The sequence below is a fragment of the Coenobita brevimanus genome, chromosome 23 (assembly GCF_032717465.1).
Source record: "Coenobita brevimanus isolate Jiangsu-jjx chromosome 23, ASM3271746v2, whole genome shotgun sequence".
Taxonomy (NCBI): domain Eukaryota; kingdom Metazoa; phylum Arthropoda; class Malacostraca; order Decapoda; family Coenobitidae; genus Coenobita; species Coenobita brevimanus.
Genome location: NC_136976.1, coordinates 71,400,788 through 71,421,004, shown reverse-complemented (window position 1 = coordinate 71,421,004; position 20,217 = coordinate 71,400,788). Strand labels below are relative to the sequence as shown.

At 41.4% G+C, this 20,217-nt stretch overlaps 5 protein-coding genes across 5 annotated transcripts in view; all 5 read right to left on the bottom strand.

The window, feature by feature from the left end:
- Window positions 1-210: 210 nt before the first annotated feature.
- On the bottom strand, window positions 211-11,229 carry LOC145392768 (uncharacterized). The gene is made up of 4 exons (XM_080267061.1): window positions 11,173-11,229; window positions 10,459-10,552; window positions 1,104-1,339; window positions 211-492 (listed from the first exon to the last, which is right to left on the bottom strand). The coding sequence occupies exons 1-4, from the start codon at window positions 11,227-11,229 to the stop codon at window positions 211-213; spliced, it is 669 nt and encodes a 222-aa protein (XP_080123187.1).
- LOC145393041 (uncharacterized) lies at window positions 5,460-6,974 on the bottom strand. The gene is made up of 3 exons (XM_080267379.1): window positions 6,963-6,974; window positions 5,843-5,920; window positions 5,460-5,732 (listed from the first exon to the last, which is right to left on the bottom strand). Exons 1-3 carry the CDS (start codon window positions 6,972-6,974, stop codon window positions 5,460-5,462), a joined length of 363 nt encoding a protein of 120 aa, XP_080123505.1.
- LOC145393039 (uncharacterized) lies at window positions 9,882-10,366 on the bottom strand (the record flags this gene model as incomplete). The annotated part of the gene is made up of 3 exons (XM_080267378.1): window positions 9,882-10,151; window positions 10,259-10,281; window positions 10,324-10,366. Coding segments are annotated over 3 exons (336 nt in total), but the record flags the coding sequence as incomplete, so codon positions are not given.
- Window positions 11,230-14,137: 2,908 nt separating the features above from the next.
- On the bottom strand, window positions 14,138-17,283 carry LOC145392767 (uncharacterized). Its single transcript, XM_080267060.1, has 3 exons — window positions 17,272-17,283; window positions 14,532-14,645; window positions 14,138-14,425 (listed from the first exon to the last, which is right to left on the bottom strand). Exons 1-3 carry the CDS (start codon window positions 17,281-17,283, stop codon window positions 14,138-14,140), a joined length of 414 nt encoding a protein of 137 aa, XP_080123186.1.
- A 2,526-nt stretch (window positions 17,284-19,809) lies between these two features.
- The window catches only part of LOC145392766 (uncharacterized), a 1,835-nt gene continuing 1,427 nt past the window's right edge, over window positions 19,810-20,217 (bottom strand). The window contains exon 4 of the mRNA XM_080267059.1: window positions 19,810-20,085. Coding sequence (XP_080123185.1) covers window positions 19,810-20,085 — 276 coding nt within the window. The remainder of the gene's footprint in view (window positions 20,086-20,217) is intronic.

Genomic DNA, 20,217 nt, shown 5'->3' with positions numbered 1-20,217 from the left:
AGAACGAAGCAGTGACATAAATCTCTACTGATGATGAAGGAAAAACGATTGTTGTTAGTCAAGCAAAAAAAGAAGTTACTCGAAATAATATGACGATGAATTGATGTCAAGGTAGACAATACGAGTTGAGAAAACTATCCCAGATCCTGAGGGCTGTGACGAGTCGTGACAAATGCCGCATCCCTGTAGAGTGAGAGGCTAGGGCAGCGTTTACCCGTGCTTTCCGCCTCCATAGCCACCACCATAACCGCCACCATAGCCACCACCATGACCGCCACCATAGCCAGCCGGGTATCGAGCGGTGCCGGAGTATGACACAACTGGGAAGAAGCCGCCCTTATTCGCCGTGTATGACACCTTCTGCACCCGACCGTCGGGAAGGTTCACCCAGTACCCGCCACCAACGTTTCCGTGTCCATCACCCCATTCGTTGTGTCCAAAGTTATTATGTCCGGCGCCGACACCGTAGCTGTAGCTGTACGGGGTAGGGACCTGGGGACACGAAGAGGTGGAAACTGGAGATTACTTCAGTGTCAATGATCCAAGTGACTATGAATCCGAGAATAAAGAACTGGGTTATTATTCTATGCTGCGATGGCCTTACACTACGGGGGCCCTGGGCAGGAGAGTCACATGGGGCCTCCAGCATAACTTGTGATTTTTATATCCTTACATTAAAGTTCAAGTCGCTTTCCTACAGAACGGTCCAGGTTCTAAACTATTTTACCCAATGTAAAGTGCTAGAATAAAAACCAGTATCTTTTACAATATCTGACATTAATGTTACGATAGACAAATTTGGGGTCCTGGGCAGCTGACCGATTTTCCCACCCCTAAAGCCACCACTGATTCTGAGTCGTATTCTAGGTGACATTGTGAGCTCCGTAACACCCTTTTCTTGGCGATTTATTACGCCTATTACAGCTTGACATTCTCCTTTAAGTTTTTCATATATTGCCAGTACCGACAGACTTGCCTCAGGAATTTACGAGAGGATAGAATGGTGTAATATGTTCAATAAATCGCCAAGAGAGAGGTGCTGTGACGTTTCCAAAGCAAACTAAAGTAAAAGCTTATTCAAGAAGTACGTGGGTATTACATACAGCGTATCCACCGTATCCTCCACCATGTCCTCCACCGCCACCATATCCTCCGCCACCATGTCCTCCGCCGCCACCATATCCTCCGCCACCATGGCCGCCGCCGCCATAGCCGCCGCCGCCATGGCCAAAGAAGGTTACAGCGCCTCCCCCGCCTCCTCTGCCATATCCAGCAAAGAAGCCGTGTCCACCACCATGGCCTCCACCACCACCATGGCCACCGCCGCCACCATAGCCGCCTCCCCCGTGGCCACCAGGCACGGCCACACCAGCCCCCACCAACAGACACACCAACAACACCTGATGGAATGACAGTACAATTAAGTAGGACCTGCTAGAGCTATGGTGGCAAAAGTTTTTGTGAGTCAGAGAGCTGGTAGTGTTCAATTACCTGACATAATAAGTAATATATATACTTGATGAAATTTGCAGCATGTCATTACTGTCTGATATTATGTCTCTTGATTCGTTTCATTCTCCTTTGCAGTCCTTCTCAGTTTCAGTGCGTAATTTAAGTAAAGAAGTTTTGTTTGTTCCACAGTGCATGTCGCTTGTCCGCCTAAAACACAGCGAGAAACTGTGGGACTGTGGCTGGCTATGTATATTTAAGGAATTTTTGGCAAAATGCTGAATATGATGAACCGATTCTTGAAGGTAAGCAGGGAAGCAAAAACGAGAAAAAACACGAAAGAGAGTCAGGAAACTGCGAGACACCCGTTCAAAAATAGGTCATACGATTAAAAAACAAAGACTGAATCAGCTTTGGTGGAATATTGTGGGAGTGCAGTTAATGCCACGGATTATGAATTTAGCTGGACAGGTGAACGATATTTTTGCATAATAAAAAACAGATTTATGCGTATTGACTTAAGGGGCATTGAGGCAGATAATTACTCTAGTTTAACATTTTGGGAGAGGAGTTCCTGCCATTATCAGCTCCCTTCCTCTCCAAAAAGACCTTAAAAATTAAAGACAGATTCATGGCTATCGTTCACCACTATGGATTTAAGACGTGAGAAGGGGATATATGAGACCCTTCGATGCTGTCTCTTAAGAACTGACAATATTGTGTGATAAGTTAGCTTTCACACTGCACACTTACTGTTGAATACATGTTTGTGTTGTTCCTTCGAGTGTTCTGATGCTCCTTGGTTTCCGGCGGGGTTTTATACTGTCATCAATGTTCCAGTCACCGTGAGATGAAAAAAAGGCTTCACACGAGAGGGTTTATTGTGAGGCAATAATTAGTAGACCATTCAGCGACCTACTCCCACCCAGTTGAAACCCCAAGGCAGAAAACACAAAAGCGAGGATCTTGACTTCGTTGTTCTCGTTATTAGGGAGGATATTCAGCACATCTTCCTTACTTTCTCTCTCTCTCTCTCTCTCTCTCTCTCTCTCTCTCTCTCTCTCTCTCTCTCTCTCTCTCTCTCTCAGTTATTTATAAAAACCGTAAATAACAATAATACCAATAATACACGAGAAATTATTAACCCCTCCAGTTCAGTCACGTCTTTTCAGTAGTATATTCTTTGTAGTTATTAGTAGTTATTATTAGCTTAGCAGAGCAACGTCATAGTGAAGTTATCCAAATCTCCCAGTGTGAATAACCTCTCCTTAGGTAAATAGAATTATCTGGAGAGAGAGAGAGAGAGAGAGAGAGAAATAACACTGAAGAGGTATAGATGGTATAGTTTGCAAAATATACCGGTATAATTAAGGAGACTAAGGAAGACATGTTAAACTGCCTCATGAGCTGAAGAGAATACTAATCACACACTGCCTTATACAACAGCAACAACAACAACAACAACAACAGCAACCAACACCACCGCCACTGTCACCAACATCACCACCACCACCACCACAACAACAACAACAAAAACAAACTCTAAATTCTAAGCGTTTTCTTTGAGCATATTGAGACACGGGGAAACTCTTTTATTTCATGCTCCTATGACTCACCCTAAGCTGCATATCATTTGAAGTTAGATGGGATAAATACTAGAGTTTTTCCGATCATGAGAGTATGAGAGGCCATGGGGAGAATGCCGACGTTCTAGATCCCATGACTCACTTTCAGCTGAACAAAATCGTCTGGTGTTAGTTGGAACAGACTAAGAGTTGTTCCTACCATGAAATGGCTAAATAAGTGTTTTGGAAATAGAATGCTCATTTTATTTTTCTGTTGGGATTTAAAACGAGGAGGTTTGTGCATTCCAAAAATTCGAGATAAAAGCTTTCTTTCTTCAAATGGTATACAGGCGTCTATTGCAGAAAAAAAAAATCAACATGAAAAGGATACCGTTTAAAATAATCAAAAGAGTCTGGACAGAAGTTATCACACACACACACACACACACACACACACACACACACACACACACACAATGCAATCGGCGTGTCAGTCTCCAAAATGCAATAAACCATGAAAACAGCAAATTGGAACAGCGGAATTGTGCACATCATCCAACCACCGAGGAAAATTTCAGAGTTTTGTGTATAAAGCAAAATTTTGGTGCCATTATAAAGCCATGAATTTGGGGGATTTTAATATTTAAGGTGTGTTCTTGCGACAAAAATATGAAATGATACTGATGTGCGAAAGTTGAAATCCTTGTGGTACTTTGAAATGTGTTGTTACAAGTGGTGGTGTGAAGAGAACTATATTTTTATCTTTTATAGACTGCATTGTGAGTTACGTTTGTAATGTTATAGCAAACGGCAGAATGTAGAATAATGCATATGTTATTAACGGCATAATGCGTTTAGATTAATACGATTAGAAATACGTCCTTGGGCTGAAGGGGTTAATAAGAACTTAGGTTTCTCGAAATTGGAATTTATTTTGTCATTTATCATTATCGATAACTGATGGTTTTACAATGCATATTTTTATCTCTTTCGAAACCGACAGTGGTGCACTTGGGGAGTCTTCTTTTTTCCTTCAATGAAAGTTTGAATATCTGCTCTTCGAGAGTTCAGAGCAATTTTCTTATGAAATTCTGAGTTGATTTAACGTCAGCTACTACTTCAGTTGAAGCATCAGCTGAATATTAGGCGATTTTCAGTTTCGGCTGTGAGGAGGTATTTTAGCAGCTTGCTAATGAAATACAATGTTGCTCAATTTGAAAGTTTGAGTTGATATGAAGTGTCAGCTGTTGCATCAGATGATGCATTAGCTTCACGGCAGGTCTAACAAGAAACAGCTCATTCGTTTTTTTATTTTATTATTATTATTATTATTGTTGTTGTTGTTATCATTATTATTATTATTTTTAAATCCCATACCCTAACTAAGAAATTTTCAGGTGCAGTAAAAATGTCAAATTTTTTCCCCTCCTATATCGTTTTCTTTCGTCCCCAACGCTCTCCTCTCCCTTCCTCCTCTCCCCACAACCTTCCTCTCCCCTCCTCCCCACCCCTGAACTCTCCTCCCCCACCCCACCCCCCCGTGACGGTCAGGGATGCTGTAACTGTGCGGTATTGTCTGGTGTGAGGCTCGGTATATTATAATGATTAATGCCTTATCACTCCTATTGTCTTCCGGAACAGACACACCAGGATGACGAGGCGGGATGCAACCTGAGCAGCTGCCTTGTCAAAAATTGTCTGATGTAAAAAATGTTGTCAAAAAATTCTCTGTCACAAATTCTCGTATGTCAAAACTTTCCTTGGCAAAAATTTTCTTGTCAAAAATTATCTTGCCAAAAAAAATATTCTTGTTACAAAATACTAAAATTCTCGTCAAAAAATACTCCTGTCACAAATTCTCTTATGTCAAAAAATTGTTTGATGTCAAAAATTTACGTGTCAAAAATGTTCTTATGTCAAAAATTCATGTCAAAAGATTTCTTGTCAAAAATGTTCTTATGTCAAAAATGTTCTTATGTCAAAAATTTTCTTGTCAAAATTTCTCTTATGTAAAAAAACTTTCTTATTTCTGTTTATATTTTTTCTAATTCAGCTAAAAGTGATTCACAGAAGCCTGAGGGTGTGGAAGAAAAAGAAGCTTGGATGCTGAAATTATTATTAAATTATATACCACTGAGACAATAGTGAGACCAACGTAAAATAAGAAAAATCCCAAAGCTGGATAGCAGTCAGAGATAGCAGGGTCGTCTCCTAGGAAGGTGGATTATCTAGGTGGCACAGAAGCCTTCGTGGCAACTCCTCATTAGTGATTTATTTTGCACAATATGCCTTAACATTGTCTTGACTGTTAAGCATAGTGCTCTAATTATCGACACAGTTTCCATGACTGACAACCATGAGGACAATGAAGTGTAATATGCAAAATAAATCGCCAAGGAGGAGACGTTGCGAAATCTCCAAAGCCACTTGGAATATTCAGAGACATTATCCATGATGCCCTCCAAAGCCAAAGCCGCCACCATGGCCGCCATAGCCACCGCCACCCTTGCCAGCAGGGTAGCGGGCCACGCCGGAGTATGACACAACTGGGAAGTATCCGCCAGGACCCGCCCAGTACGACACCTTCTGTATCCGACCGTCAGGAAGGTTCACCCAGTACCCGCCACCAACTCCTCCGTGTCCGTTACCCCATTCGCTTTGACCGAAGTTGGTGTATCCGGAGGAGACACCGTAGCTGAAGCCGTACGGGGTGGGGACCTGCTGACAAGAAGCGGAGGATCAGACTTCACTGTGTTCAGGCCATGGGGAGAAAAATACGTCACGTCGCCATTATCTTTACATAAAAAAAAAAATGAAATTATACTTACACTGTGGCCACCATAGCCTCCCCCGTGGCCGCCTGGGAGGGCCACACCAGCAGACACCAGGAGGCACAGGAGGAATGCCTGGTGGAGCAGCAGAAGAAGAAGGCCGAGGATTAATGCCTATCTATTGCACGAGGGCAATTAAGGCAGGTAATTTCAAAGATGTCCACATACTAAGGTAATTAAGACGGATTATGAATTTCAAGTAAGTCCACACCAAAAGACACGAAATAGTTAATGTAATAAGCCACTGCCGGGTAAACAAGGCGAAGGAGGAAACAGACTTTGTCGAAGAGTCCAACCGGCACAAGAATGAGACTGTATTTTAAGAAACACATTTTAGGTCAAAGATGTTTTTAAAAGTAGGTCTAACAGTTGCCAGACGGAGTGATATCAAGGTTTACATGTTAGATATAAATTAATGAAAAATATTATGGTTTAGCATAATATTCCTTTCCCTTTATGTTAAAACTAACGTCTGTAAAATCATGAGCATAATGTAATGTAATGCACAACTAGATTTACAACGCTCTTCTTACTCTAGTTGGACTAAAATTGCCATCTCTCCTATTAAACTGACCTTGCTGATGGCGTGATAATTCGCACTTATTTTTAATGCTATTTCAAATTCGTGGTTATGGTCGGTGTGAAATAAAGGGAAAAATTTTGGACCCCCCCTCTCAAATGCCGGATCCGCCCTTTTTAGTAGCACACTGGGGAAAAGGGGAAGGATGCTGGTGATGGGGGTGGGGAGGGGAAAAAAAAATCAGGAGAAGCAGGTCTGAGTGGGTAAAATTATGGTCTGGGTGGGTAAAATTATGGTCTGGGTGGCGAAAGGCGTGCAAAGGGACTGATAAGAGTGTGAGGGAAGCCTATAATTTTTGGTCCCTATAATTTACATGTATTTATGGCCTACTTGTCAATAACGTAGTTCTTAGTTATGGAAATTTGACTGGTTATAAACTTTAATTTTTCCACGTAAAAAATAGATTTATGGCCATTGACTTTTACTAGGATTTAGCCAGAAAAACACTAAAAGATTCGAGAAGGGGAGATTTTGTGACCACCACCCTTTTATCTGCTTATATCCTGTCCTTATCTTTGCCTCTTATCGCACACTTACTGTTGAATACATGTTCGTGTAAGCTCCTGAGGGTGGACTGACGCTTCCTGTCCTCGGCGGGGCTTTATACCCGCAGGCGGAGCATCGAACACCAATCTGACACGAGCGAGCCCAGGGACTTGAATTTATAAAGGATCCTAACACATTTATAGGATTCATAAGTCTCCATTGCATACAGACGTTTTATTTTAGCATTTTTTTTCCTTTGTTATAAACTTTCATTTTACTGTATGTTTAATCCTGTAGAAATGAAGGCAGGGTTATATACAAGCGAAGGAGGAAACAGACGGAAGCTGAGAATTGTTTATAAATACCACGGTGGCGCAACACTGGCGGTGGTGGGTGGGTTCATCTTGACTGTATTGCCACGGTCACATGCTCTGCCCACACGCGATGGCCCATTGTGTTTGCTTCTGCTGGTTTCGTGTTGTGTATTTACCGACACGTGAACCCAGTGGACCGCAGGATTTAGATAACCCCTCTCCCGTCCACCATTCTCTTTCCGGCGGGTAGGGAGGGAGTTGGGGGACGTTTTGATAACCGGGCAGCTCCACCGCCTGTTTGATTCGGTGCCACTGTGTCAAGGCGTCCCTCTCTAGGACTCTTAAAAAATTAGTCTGGAAATCGTGAAATACTCTGCCTTTATTTTTTTACTTATTCTGTTTATTTTTAGCCATATAAATGAAAGCCAGTACTTATTAAAATACTCGGTTTGATGAAAAAAAAAAAGTCATAAAAAAAAAAAAAAAAACGCTTCTGTAAATTCTGTAACAATCAGTCCACTGCTTCTTGGCGTACCGAGTCTCGAGGTTAGGATACTGTAGTTCACATAATTTACTGGCATAAAACAAACCCACAGTCTTTGATGTACTTTGCACGACAGGAAAATACATCAGTAACTCCTTGAGGGCCTGAACCGATGCGCCTAAGAAACTGGTTGAAAAAATCTGTAGTGGAAGTGGAAGTGGAAGTGTCTTTGGAGGCATCGTTGCACCTCTTTAATAGCGATTTAATTAACATATTACACCTAAGCATTCTCTTGCATATCTAGTTTTGATATCGACCCAGTTTACGTCGTAATGTACAAGAGGATAATGATCGGGCATGTGGAAAAAACAGTCTTTCTTATTATCTATGACATCCAGCCTTTTAAGTTCAGTATGCTCTATGCATCTGGAAGTGAACGGATCTTGATTTCTTCTTCTTCTTCTACCACTACTACATCATCGTCATCATCATCATTACCGTCATCATTTTTTTCTGTTCTTCTTCTACATCATTGTCATTATCATCATTACCATCATCGGCTTCCTCTCTTCTTCTTTAATCTCTCTTTTTTTCAGGTACTGGCACGTGGATGAATTGGATCAAAGAAAAATAAGGAAGATTCGTTGTATCAAAAGCTAAAGCAAAAAATGTACAAAACGTGTTATTCAATAGCTGAGAAGACGCAGTTACGTAGCTTCTTCGCAAGTATGTGCTTTTCCACTCTACTTGTCGTGTGTGTGTGTTTTCAAAGACAATAGGTATAATCCTGCACTAACCTGAACGACATCTCAAGGCAGTCTCCCACGACGATGCCACATCCCTCACCCACCCAGGGGAGGGGTCAGAGAGGGGAGGAGGGGAGGGGGAGTCTGAGGGGAAAGGGAGTCTAAGGGGAGATGGTAACATAGGTGGAGAACTGGTTTGGCTGTGGAGGGATGGAGATGAGCTTAACTAAAAGGGATTAGTGAGAAGAGGGAATTAATGAGATGAAAACTGCCTTTGAATCAACCATGAATGAGATACTGCAAGTGGTGACCCCGACACATAAGAGATTATACTCCACACAAGGAGAAAAAGGTCCATGGTACAGTCATTCCCCGTACAGACATAGAATGCACGAGTCGGGTCAGCACACTCACCCTCTGAGAACTGACAGAGTAAGACAGGTAAAGCGATCTTTATCTCACGATGACAGTAATGAGGCAGAGGTCACTGGTAGGTGATGAAGGATGGAGCTGTGTATTAGGAATTTAGAGCTTGATGCATTAAAATACCTAGCTGAAAGAGAAACTGAAGACAAGCAAGACAGCTGAAGTTATGGAGCTGTGACTGGTTGAAATCAGCATTTATTTTTCTTTTTTTTAGGGGGGGGGGGGTGGCGGGCAGGGGGGAAACATACGAGACGAATTTTTTTTTTGTAAGACCCCCGAACTTCAGGGGTGAAACCAGAGTAGCTGTATTGGACTAGGCCTGTAACGTCACAGCCATTTACAGTACGTTCAGCAGTCACGAAATTTGGAATAAATCAAAATGTATTGATTTACTTATTATTGGGAAAAAAATGTAGTTTATCTAGTACTACATCGATTTCAAGCTTAGTTTTCAACTACTAGATTTATACAGCATATTAATTTGAATTTCAAGAACCCAGTCAGTGCAATAAGAATGAAGGTATATCAGTTACAGCTGAAGAACACTTGGAGGAATGGATGTTATGTAATATTTGAATAAACAGCCAATAATAAGGAAGTTATGAATAACTGCAATAATATTGGAAGGAAAAGTTTATCCGTGGAGGAAGGATATAATATAGACTTTGTAGTTCGAAATTATCTTTATTTATATGATCAGTTGTGTTATATTTACAAATGTGTATGCGCTACCTCACATACAGAATCCATTTTTTAAAATTACGATCAATTGGCAACAAGCACAGAAATTTTGTATGACAAAGATCATATCCCAAGTTAACTTTGAGGGTGAGGAAGCGCAAATTGTCATCACTGTTCAGTCAGTGACTAACTTCACTAAACTCATCCTATGTGCTGATCTACTTTAATTTATGAATGAGAGTGTTTGAGACACGGGCCTTAATACTAGTTTTGTCAGATACACTACAAATACATGATGGCAAGAAGTGACAGTCAAAAATTATCCATGGTGTCCGTAGCCGCCACCATAACCACCACCATAGCCACCATAGCCTCCCTTGCCTGCTGGGTAACGAGCCACGCCACCGTATGACACATGAGGGTAATATCCGCCACCGTGTGCCACATACGACACCCGCTGTGTCCGGCCGTCGGGAAGGTTCACCCAGTACCCGCCATTAGCAGCTCCATGTCCATTACCATGTTCGCTGTGGCCGAAGTTAGTGTGTCCTGCAGAGACACCGTAGCTGTAGCCATACGGTGTTGGTACCTGGGAACACGGAGGATAAAAGTTGATTAATATATTGCGAACCACACGGAAGAAAATGGTTACTTCGAAGTAGAAGAAAAATCTTAAACAAAAATCCCCGTACTTACGCTGTGTCCTCCATAGCCGCCACCTCCGTGTCCTCCACCATATCCACCAAAGAAACCGTGTCCACCGCCGTAGCCTCCACCACCATAGCCGCCTCCACCATGACCAAAGAAAGTAACTCCGCCTCCTAAACCATAGCCTCCGAAGAAACCGTGTCCGCCACCATAGCCTCCAAAACCACCATAGCCTCCCCCGTGGCCACCTGGGAGGGCCACAGCAGCGGCCACCAGCAGGCTCAGCAGGAACATCTGAAGGAACAGTTTTTTGTGGCACAACTCCAGGATGCTGATTGCTGACTTAACTTATTTATAGGGGATACAAACTTAAATAGAACTTGTCTGGGGAAGACTGACTTTTGTAGAATTTGTTTGTAGGAAATTGTTTAAAAAAGGTGTAATGTTGTAGACAGAGAAGCTACAATTGTGTTGTGTGATATTTTTGTGCATAATGGTATGTGAGAGTGGTTGCCGCAGTGTTTTCCTTGTACTCGTATATACTTTTCTCGCTTTATAATGAAACGTTTGGCATGTGTGGGGAGGCACAAGAAAATTAATTATCAGGTTTGCTATAGCCTGATTCGCTGTGCATCATTAGAATATCATATTGAAGATTCCTGTGTCCCAAGTTGTCTTTTGTATTTGACTCCTCCCTTTGGAACTTCCCCAGATCTTCTAATATGTGTCTCATGTCTGTTTGAATAATCGATATAGACACTGGAGGATGAAGTTATTAGGTAAGTTAAGAGGTATGGAGTAGTGGATAAGGTGCTCTTAGATTCAGCAAGATAAATGCAGTAAGATTCTTTAGTACTACTGGTGCAACATACGACTGTAACATACTGATATCTGCATATTACTGAATTCGTGAAATACTAAGGACACAATCCTATGCCAAGCCAGTCTTCTCGAACACTTACAGGCGAGTTCATGTCTGTGGGAGTTCTGGGTGTAGACTGATGATTGCTGCCCGTCATCCAGGCAGATTTATACGTGAGGCTGACATTCGGTGACCTGGGTCCAGTCAGGCCTGAACGAATAAGTACCTCGCAGGAGAAAGTGAAACTCATAAGGCATAATTCTTAAGGAGGTATTATGCACGTTGTGGGAGGTGACATCTTTTTTAGGCTTACGGCTTTTGGTCACGTCTAATTTACATTATATGATAATTGCAACATCTTACGCTAATTATAATGCAAGATCCTTTAAGTGTTAAAGGTTTGGTACTAAAGAAAAAAAAACAAGAAAGAAAAACGCCCCCACGCGGTTAATACAGTTCCTTAACTGAACTTGCACGGTCATAACTACGAGTATATTCATTCTCCTGCCTTTTTGTGCTTTAGACCTATGCATTGAAACAGTACTGACAGCTTCATCAGTTCGCGATATGCATCTCCTGTCCACATTCTACGAGCTGTGGCCTGGATCTTGGCTTAATTATGTCGAGTGATTTCAGCCGCCTGTACGGTGAACACAGTATGGTTTCCGTCTTAGAACTTCCCCTTCATGATTTAAAATATCACTGGGTTATGGAGTATAGGCTGTATAATAATTCATATAAATTTAAAGTGCTGCTGCGGTTCTAAATGGAAGATGATTTCAATAATGCGAACTAATACAAAACACAAAAATCGAAATTGCATGAAAGATGAAACCTCTGCCCCCCCCCCCCTCGTTTTGCAAAGAATATCCTCTCATGACAGCACCATCTTATCCCAAGAAAAATTGCTGAGGGGTGTGGCCTTCATAAATGGTCTCCCTACAGCCTAGCCATAACCCTTTCAGTTTAATAGCGTATTTTATGGATTAATCTTACAGTTTATTCAGCTTTGAGTAGACATTCCTAGCTGGAGAGTTAGTTTAAAATATCGTCCTCGTTTATCCTTTCACGAAAAGAGATATCCCCAGACCTCCCGGAGCTGAGTAACTTTCTGAAGGAGCAAGAATGAGTCATTAAAATATAAGGGACTAATACCTTCTGACTTTATCCTGTGTGAAGGCAAGGAAAAAATATAAGCTCATCACACAAAGACAAGAAACCTAAAAGAGTAGCAGGAAGGAGCAGCCAATGTCCTTATTTGTGTTCTTGAAAGCACACCGCCGTTTATAATTGTATGCAGTGAAAGAGGACATGAAATTTACCTAACTTTTTATTTGATATTTTGGATTAATGTATTTTTCAGATAATATAAGTAGACAGAGACAACTGCGAAGAATGTACAATAAATAAGTGTATGTCGTAGCAATATAGGGTTGCGCAGACAAAAGAAACAACATATGGACAAAACCAATTTCTTTTGCAATAGTGTTTTGTGCGGGGGGGAAAAAAAAAATACTGTGTTATTTATTGTACATTACTGGCAGCAAAACCACAAATATTTAATCTTTTTTTTTTTTTTTTCACAAAGAACTGTAAATATAACTTATGGATAAAATAGTCTTGCATTAAGTGGAACAGAATACCCGATCTGTCCGGACCACGAAGGGGTTAACAGTACCAATATTAACACTCTCAGGCTCGAACACTTAATCAACTAATTTAAATCTTCTGGCTAGCTACAATAAAATAGGAGAGAGGAAGCGACTGTGAGAGTTAATTATAAGATCTTTTTACATGTTTTAAAAGAAAATATTACGAACTACAGTGCAATACATGACCACGAGAATTATTGATTTAGCCAGAATGCTCTCTTTTGCTGTTGGTTCTGTTCAGGGAAAATACCAGATGTTCACACGAAACTTGAACATACGCACACTCCTCTCAAGTCGCCTTCTAACCACAGGGGACCAGATTTACGACCAGACTTACGACCAGATTTACGATTGCTGCCACGTCGTAAGTAGATTCTTTGTTTCTGGAAGACCAAAAGACATGAGAAGACTCTGTGCTCGCCCTTTCCTGTCCTGTAAAATAAGTGAATGAACGAATAAATAATCTCAAAATTACTTCCCTCTCGTTACTAAGCTTTGTTTGAGCCGAAAGAAAACATGGGATTATTCTACGTTCTTCATGTGGGTGTGAAGCTGGAGCCGGGTTGGTGACACAAGAGAGGGTCTAGTTAGGATGGGGAAGAGAGGGCAAGAGACAAGATGGGGAAGCAGGGACGGGTTGACATAGTAGCGGTGTAGGGAAGGGAGGTGCAGTGTACAATATTGCATCTCTACGAATCTCAATTGCAAACCAAGTAAGCTATCGATTGCACCACTGTCACAGTCTCACTCATTTCGTGATTTGTTTGTGGTCACCCCTTACGGGATTAAGGCGTCTGGCAATAGATAGATAGATAAATAGTGTTATAATTCGTCCTTGCAGCTCCCAGATGATCTGATATATCTTTAGAAGGATAGCATACAACACAGTGAAGAAGTTATTTAATTTCTCTTTTTAAATCTGCACAAAAGATACTGATAATTTAAGTTATTGTTTATACAGACCTTCAACTCAGGTGGGCTTTAAGTTCATCTCAATAATTGTAAGGTAATAAGAGTATAATCCGATTGAAACGACACCAAACACTTATTTACATGTCCGCAAACAGAATAATTATACATGTCTGTGGCGAGCAAATATCCATATATATGAGTGGGTTGTAGGATGGGGCAGTTGTATTTGAAATTCCTTTATTGAATGTAGTATGTCTTATATACATGTGTGGTTGGCCTAATACACTGCCTTGTACACGGAAAGCAGAATATGTATAACTAACTAGGTGGCAACAGTTGTAAAAACAAAAAAAATGATTTTATAGTAAAGATATATAACTCAAACATAAGCTAACAGTATCTATTAAATTACCATGAAGAGAATAATGAGACTGTTACATAGTTCTTATAAACAATTTTGCCATATAAATTCCAGTACATGTCCACAGCAAAAGTAAAGGATTATCCATGGTGTCCGTGTCCATATCCGCCGCCGTAACCACCGCCGTATCCACCGCCGTATCCACCATGGCCTCCCTTGCCAGCCGGGTAGCGGGCCACACCGGAGTATGACACAACCGGGTAGAAGCCGCCACCGTGCGCCACGTACGACACCTTCTGTGTCCGGCCGTCGGGAAGGTTCACCCAGTACCCGCCACCAACGCCTCCGTGTCCGTTACCCCATTCACTGTGACCGAAGTTGGTGTGTCCGGCGGAGACACCGTAGCTGTAGGCGTACGGGGTGGGCACCTGGGGGCATGGAGAAGACAGGTTGATAAAAACTTGTGCGAAAAAAACAGAGGGCAAGAAACAAAATTTTTCCAAACAATATATCCATGTTTCTTAACCATGAAACGCCATGACTTACACTGTGTCCTCCATAGCCGCCACCATGACCACCATATCCACCAGGGAAGGCCACACCAGCCGCCACCAACACGCTCAGCAGGAACACCTGGTACAGTAGTGGCTTGTGGTTCACAGCGAATACCAAAAAATTGGGTAGAAGTATACTTTGAATAAGGGAAACTTTCAATGAGGCAAAGGAAAACTAGAAGAGTGGAAAGCTGTTATAAACTAGAACAATATGTGCTACAACTATTACAGTTTTGACCATGCTCTTTTTTTGGGGAGGGGGGGAGGGAGCTAAGCGAAAATCTACATTGACATTTCACCTTATCATGTAGTGGGGTCCTCTTTCCCTGAGCTACACTGTTTTGCTTTCTTGATTTACTACTAGCCATTGCAGCAACCCTTTTTTTACCTGCTTATACATACGAGTATCCGTTTATTAAGCATGATTTGTATTTTATCCTAAAATCACTGTCGACAACAATGTGTGTGTTTTTTCTCCACAGGTATCGTCATTCGAGGCTATATTAGTGTACCAGTAGGGAATATTATTGGCAGCCCAAGAGCCCTACAAACTCTCCATTCACACCTACCCATTTATCAGAATTCTCACAGCTTAGTTGTTTTAAAACTTAAGTAACAGCCTAGAGCACGCATGTAGGATATTATTAACCTTCATTTATATTGTCACACGTCCTGTTATGCATAAATTTAGTCCTATGATATATAGCTCCCGCTAAGTTCAAACTTCGTTTGCAGTGTTTTGATGTCGGTGTGGCGGCATCACTCAGACTGACTTTCCTCACACCTGGAGATAACGAGATAACCAGTCACGGCTGGTCACGCTCCCAGAGTGGCACCACTTTTGAACGGTTGTGAGCGGGAGGAAACAATCACATGAAACTACCGTGTGACACATTATAACTGGGCGTGACCCCTCAAATAGCGGGAAAAAAAGCGACAAAAACCATCAAACTTTTCCCTGGAGCACTTACTGATGAATACATTTTGTGTGGGCTTAGTGTAATCTGACAGCTGTCTGGCATCCGGCGACGTTTTATACCAGCAAGCAGATCCACTGTCATAAATATTACTGCATCAGTCGTGACTTGACAAATATGAGTCACATGAGGAAGTGACGCTCACTGACAATGTCAAATGAAATGTCAGGTGCCACTTCCACCATTAGATCTTTTTTATTATTTATGACATCCCCGAGAGAGAGAGAGAGAGAGAGAGAGAGAGAGAGAGAGAGAGAGAGAGAGAGAGAGAGAGAGAGAGAGAGAGCACCATAACAAGATCAAAACCACAGACAAGCACAGCAACACAGACGGCGATTATAAAGGAGAAAAATGAAAAGGCTGTGTATTTGTGGCCCTTGACATAATTCATACAGGCAGTTTATGAATGTCCAAAAGCAGACAGAAATATAAGTTAATTTTTCAGTGCCTAGTTTCCTCGGTACAGAGCGGACTTGGGTATTTCCGGAACTAAATTAGGAGGTGACCTGAATCCACTTCTTCAAGGATAAAAACACGAGCAAGGTTGGTCTGGATCTGATGGCAAACAGCGCCACTTCAGAGCTCAGTAAAATATAGGCACAGGTCATATTATCTACCAGTATTACAAGCATATAAATTAATAAATGAATAAATAAGTGAATAAATAAATAGCATATAATCATTTTCGAGAACCTATTTGTTGATGAAGGGGTGGGGAGCGTCACATTTTTTTTGCTATTGTTTGTTGTTCCTGCCTAGGCTCATCTTTACGTGAACATGGAGTGCAGGCTGAAACTGCCTATATATTTATTTGTTTACTTATTTCTTAATGCAGTTCTCCACCACCTTTCAGGGGAGTGGGAGGGAGTTGCCAGGCACTTGTATAACCAGCTATATCAGTGCCACCGCGTGAAGGCGTCCCTCTCCAGCACTGGGGAAACATCATGGCTATCCTAAACAAACACCCACAAACATCTTGAATATAGATCTTCACTAATTCCCGCGATGAAGAAGCCTCCATCGAAAAATACTTAAAATTCTCACTATTTACTCTTCACCATAATGAACACTATTTTGGTTGTGACGTGTTTGGTTGCCGTATGAATGAAGGAAAAACCCATAAGAAAGCAACCTCATACACACCATTAACTAAGACAAAAAAAAAAACTTTAGACTTACGATGACTGAAGTATAATGTAGACTGTTTTAGTGAAATGCTATCCTTCTTTCTGTCAATCGGCCAGCTTGCCAATCTGTCTGTCTCCTTATCTATCATTAATGCTGTCTGTTTTGGTGAAATGCTCTTCGTCCCTCTGTCAATCAGTCAATTAATCATGAGTCTACCTATCATTTGTCTGTCAATGTGTCTACTCTGTCTATCTGTTTGTCTGTTTATCTATCTACCTAAGTATCTGTCTGTCTATTTATTGCCGTAACAAGACGACTCTGGGACAGGAAGACACTGATTAATGATATGAGAGGAAAAACATGGGCACCCCACCACGTCCTCCCGAGTATTGAAACCTACAGTGATGGTAAAGCTCTATTTATTACAAAAGTTTCTGACCACTGAGACTACAGGTAACAAGAAATTAACACTAGAATAAGATACTAGTCACGAGGAAGTGCTATAGCAAGGAAATAGAACTATAGTATCCTCATTCTTGCTGCTAAAACTCGCTGAAGAAAAAGTATAAAATCTGGGCCACGTCAAGGTAAAAGATCCATGCAGACACTTTTTACCGAGACGATCATGGTGACTTGACATGGCGTTCCTGTATTAATTTCCATTGGGTTTTTATTCTCCGTTACATAGACCAGAATTTTTGAAGTGTGGATAAACTGTTAAAATACTGTATATACTGCAGATAGAAGAGAATTTCGTGGTTTTCGATGTCGTGTATATCTCCATGTAGAGGACTTTTGTAACTCCATTTTTTTTTTTACTGTAATATAGCAAAGAACACAAGTACACAGAGACTAATAATTTCTTCAATGACAGTCCCCCTCTAAAAGCTCGTTCAACATCATTTCTTCTGTGATATTCCCTTCTACTGTAAGTTCAACATAATTTCTGCTAAGATATTCTCCTCTAAAAGCTCATTCAGCTTAATTTCTCCTATGATATTCCTCTCTAAAAGCTCATTCAGGATAATTTCTTCTATGATATTCCTCTCTAAAAGCTCATTCAGCATAATTTCTTCTATGATATTCCCCTTTAAAAGCTCATTCAACATAATTTCTTCTATGATATTCCCCTCTCAAAGCTCATTCAACATAATTTCTTCTATGATATTCCCCTCTCAAAGCTCATTCAACATAATTTCTTCTGTGATACTCTCCTCTAAGCTCATTCAATATATACAGTACACTATGCAGTTGGCGGGAGTAAAAGAGTTGTCTGGGCAGATTTAGTATGTTTCTTTCGTAACCATTATTCTCACAGGAATTCGTTTTGCGCAACATACAGTACACTCAAAATAATGGTTCTCTACAATTTCACTCCGTAGCCTCGTTAGGTAGTTAAATATAATCCAAGTGGACTTATTCATTTGTTTATTTATTTATATACCATGAAAACAGCGCTAAAGGCTAATTATTTCATATCAGTGTAAATGAATCGTAAGAAGGAAAATGTTACTGTGCTAAATATTTTGTTCTGTATTAAAAACAAAGAACTAATGATCTAAAGTTTGAAAAAATAATCTTTAAAAAAAAGGGAAAGCCAAATTCAAGATCCTTCCATTTCGAGATGTCTGGATATACTGCGTTGAAAAGACTGGAGGTCATAGGCAGAGGGGAAACAGAGACTGATGAAGACAGTTTCATATTTGACCTGTTGCATGCATGAATGACAGGATATCGGTTACCTCTTGCATTAGAGAGATGGACAGAAAAGGGATGAGAGTGTGTTGGCAGGCGGGTGCAAGTAGAGAGTTGAGGAGAGCAGTGACCATTTAAACAGCGATAATAAAGAGTTAAGATGCTACATTGCGACGATGAGATGTAGGTTGAAAGGAGACAGCAAGAGGGGGATAGTTGATGATATAAAAAGCCTTTAATTCCACACTCGTTTAGAACTGCTGTCTGTAGGAAGGCCACCCTTTCCCACAAACACACCCACACACACCCACACACACACACACACACACACACACACACACACACACACACACACACACACACACACACACACACACACACGCTAGTAGTACTTAACACAAAGACAAATAAGACCTTGAACAAAACCAACAGATGTGGAGAGGTAAAGAAAGCACGGGGCCGGCTGAGCACACCTAATCTTTTGGAAGCGGATTTTGCAAGGGAGGTAATATGATCTTGCCATGATAGGCCTCGAGATGCCTAACCTATAGAGGAAAGTTTGTTCCCAGACTGATTGCCCATGTGTGAGTTTGACTTCCTATCTTTTTGAACGTTGGTGGTATTTCCTGTGCTTCCTGTTGCCGGCTACATCCAAAGCCCTAGACAGCTGTTGAGAGCTAAATAGATGATCAACCAAAGGGAGAAACTAGTCATCTCATTTTCCTGAGCTAAGTGAAGGGAAACTTTTCGCACCGAAAACGAAGAAAGGGTATAAAAACCCCGTAAAACGAACTAGGTGTAATAATAATCTCTTAAGTAAATGTGTCAGGTTTCAACGAAAAGACTAACCAACTAAAAGTACATTCCACTTCTCGATCTGCGCAGCGAGTACATTTTACATGCAATATTTGACATTAGCTACCTTACATTGTGAAGAGATGGGAAAATTAGATGTAACTTGCGAATCCGATGAGCAGAGTACATGTATGAAGTCACAGAGAAGAGGAGAACATACTATCAAATTTCTTCATGTTTTTATTGATGCAGTCAGTATTCTATTTATAAGTGAATATCACCTCAGTTTGAACTATCTTACACACAGCCTAACATTAGACTAGAGCTCATAACGCAGACATTTTTGGCATTCTTATTCAGCTACGGGAACTGATCATCAAGCAAGCAGTGTTTCTAAGAGTGGCAAACAAGCAACGACTCACTGGAATCTAGTAACAAGTAAGACCACATCCTGGGAACCATACAAGGGAACTGTTGAGAATGAGAATATTACTTGTTGGAATGAGAGAATTCGTACCACTTCTTCCTTAGCGATTTTTTTTTTTTTTTGGCATATAATTTAAAACTTTGACGAGAAGAGAGGTTACGAAGTCTCCCAGGTCAATGAGAATGCAATCCTATAATTCACAGCATTTTTCCAAGTGGCTGTAAAAGATTAGAAAGTTATCCATGGTGTCCGTGTCCATATCCGCCGCCGTATCCACCGCCGTATCCACCATGGCCTCCCTTGCCAGCCGGGTAGCGGGCCACGCCGGAGTATGACACAACCGGGTAGAAGCCGCCACCGTGCGCCACGTACGACACCTTCTGTGTCCGGCCATCGGGAAGGTTCACCCAGTACCCGCCACCAACGCCTCCGTGTCCGTTACCCCATTCGCTGTGACCGAAGTTGGTGTGTCCGGCAGAGACACCGTAGCTGTAGGCGTACGGGGTGGGCACCTGGAGACACAGAGAGATAAGGCTTATAAATAACTTCCGAAGAGCAAAGACAAATAGCTACTGATGACCTCCAAGAAAAAGAAAAATACTGAATACCTGGAGTCCTGGCTGATCAGATTAACCCTTTGAATC